Below are 2,865 nucleotides of genomic sequence, written 5' to 3'. Positions count from 1 at the left end.
CCTTCTTGAGCATGTGATCAGCTGGTTTTGGTTGTCAGCAGCAAAACTGGTTGATCCACTCTGAGAAGGCGCTATTTAAGAGACTGAGCTGAATACAGCACCTCAGACTGAGGAAGTCTCTCGGATGAGAGACGAAACGTTTCTACATTTTTTTGTTGTTTTGCTTTTTTGAATGTCCAGAGGACCAGATTTAACTTTTTTTTAGATTTTTCTACCTGGATTATTGAGCATGCATCAGGATACTAGGCTTAAAACTTTCCTTTTTGCTAAATCCTATAGTTAGGGTCGGCTTGGGTTTCCTGAGCTGTCCCTTAGTTATGCTACTATAGATTTAGACTGCTGGAGGACAAACTGACCACAATTTTCACTGTGCTACTGTCTTTACTTACTCTACTCAACCTGTTTTGTATTTGTAATTGTTCAATTTATTTATGAAAAGGCCTTTTTGTCACCTCTACCTTCCTTATTTGAAACACTTCCAGTGTTTCAAATGTGAAACACTGACAAAAGTTTATAAACAGTAACTGTTTGGTTCTGACCCCACCTGGTGCTAATAAATGAGCCATGTCTGGAGAATAAAAGGTGTCTGTACTGAAGTCTAAAAAAAATGAACATGCAACAACATTTATGGTTGGGTATTGTTCCACAGGATCCATCCCTGAAGAGGACTGTGGGAAGTTGTATAACAGCTGTGCAGTGTTCGACCCTGATGGAGAGATCATTCTTAAACACAGAAAGGTGTGTACATCACCTGCAGTAACCAACATTACAGCTGGATCAATATCAGAGGCACTAAATGTTCATAAAGTTCTGTTTATGTATTTATTTATTTTCTTAAAGATTCACCTGTTTGACATCAATGTTCCAGGAAAGATCCACTTTCAGGAGTCTGAGACACTGAGCCCAGGGAGCAGTCTGTCGATGTTTGACACACGTGAGGGACAGTTTAAGGCTCCTCGTCTGTGTCTGGTGGTGTGGACAAGCTGTTTATTTTGATCCCGTTCTCTTCCTTCTGGTGCTCCTACAGCATTCTGTAAAGTGGGGGTGGGGATCTGCTACGACATGCGATTTGCAGAGCTCGCTCAGCTCTACAGCAGGAAAGGTGAGAAGCCAGAGTCCGTGGTGGTGTCGGTCATACTGCTGTACAGGACAGATGACCGTCGATGTCCTTCTTGTCCTCAGGCTGCCAGCTGCTGGTTTACCCCGGAGCCTTCAACATGACGACAGGTCCGGCCCACTGGGAGCTCCTGCAGAGGGCGAGGTGAGACGTAGTCACCTGTAGACTAAATAAGAGTTGACTCGTTTTATTCACATCACTGAAAAGAAAATCTTATATTTCAATAGCTGATCTGTAGAAAAAAATGCACCAGCATAATGTAAATATTATTTTTTTTAGTACTCTATTAGTCCCCAATGGAGAAATTAATTAACTGCATTTTTCCCATTGCACATGTGAGCACACACACGTGCAGCAGAGGGCTGCCATCTAATGCCCCTCACTGTCACGGCGCGGGTCGAATATTTCCGGCTTGACGCGTGTTTGTGGTCTTTTCCATGGTTCTTGGGACCGGCTCACCTCCCAGAATTCTGGCCCGGCTTCTCAAGGGGTTCAAGCGAGCTGAGCCGTGATGTCAGAAACATTGTCGATCACTGATTGGTCGGGGGGAGGAGTCTGTGGAGTCTGTCCAAACAACCCGATCCGCTATTTTTCTCTACCACCTGCTATTAGCGATAACTCAAGGAGCGTATCTTTTAGTATTTTGAAGATATTAAAAAAAAACAGTAATATCAAAGCCGTGGTCAAATGCAGAAGTGCAGGTGTTGTTGTGCTTGGTGGCCGACGAAAAAGTCAAAGCGATCTAGATGGAGGATTGGAGGGTGGTTTGGACACGGTTACTGCTCTACTTGAATCATTTATAGAAGATGGTGAGTGTTTTCTAACTTTAAACATATTTTAAGTTACTCATCGCATCGGTTCTGAACATATTTTTAACTAACAAAAGAAACTGATGCCATAATAGGACAACATCGGTGCTACGATGCTAAGCTAATTTGCATAAACGCTAACTGTCCCCCGGTCCTGTTTCTCATTGTATTTTATCCAGAACGTATTTCAGCACATGACGGTTCGTCTCTAAACTCCACATTAAACCCTCCAAGCCTCCCGTCTTCTGCTCCTGCTCCATCAGCGGAGTCTGCACCTGCCAGAGCTCCATCGCAGCCCAGCTGCACCTCACAGAGCAGCACAACGCTGCAGCTTCTGTGCTCGGTAAGAACAGATGCAACATGTTCCACATCACTTTATTTGTGCCGATAAGGACTTGACTTATTTTATTTTTAAAGTAAAAAAATAAAATGTTGAATAAATACTGAAAATGCACCACATGTTGAACATGTGGTGGGATGAAATATGTACATAGGGTCCCAGTTACAGACAACAATAAAATGTAAATGAAAAACAGTAATAAGATCTATGATATGAATTAAGAAAAATATCAACTAAAAAACATCTAGTAATAATACACTAAGCACTAACAGCATTAAACAATCAAAACAATACGTCAAACAGCAACATGAACTTGAGTTTGTGCAGCCTTATGAATATCTAACCAGGATAATCACTGAAAAATCACATGTTGCTGGTGATCTGATTGTATGTATGTATGACATGTATGTATGTATATATGTATATATATATATGTATGTATGTATGTATATGTATGTATGTATGTATGTATATATATGTACGTATGTATGAATATATATGTATGTATGTATGTATGTATGAATATATGTATCTATATGTATGTATGAATATATGTATATATTTGTATGTATGAATATATGTATATATTTGTATGTATG

The 2,865-nt window shown here is 40.5% G+C and overlaps 1 protein-coding gene across 1 annotated transcript in view; it reads left to right on the top strand.

Moving 5' to 3' along the window:
- The window catches only part of nit2 (nitrilase family, member 2), a gene marked incomplete at its 5' end in the record, with an annotated part of 80,456 nt that overhangs the window by 27,852 nt on the left and 49,739 nt on the right, over window positions 1–2,865 (top strand). Inside the window, 4 exon segments of the mRNA XM_037698320.1 lie at window positions 650–738; window positions 841–934; window positions 1,028–1,102; window positions 1,183–1,261. Coding sequence (XP_037554248.1) covers window positions 650–738; window positions 841–934; window positions 1,028–1,102; window positions 1,183–1,261 — 337 coding nt within the window.

This window comes from Nematolebias whitei, chromosome 3, assembly GCF_014905685.2.
Source record: "Nematolebias whitei isolate Nwh7 chromosome 3, NemWhi1, whole genome shotgun sequence".
NCBI classification, from domain to species: Eukaryota; Metazoa; Chordata; class Actinopteri; order Cyprinodontiformes; family Rivulidae; genus Nematolebias; species Nematolebias whitei.
Note: the sequence above shows the minus strand (reverse complement) of the source record. Positions and strands in the feature narration are given on the sequence as shown.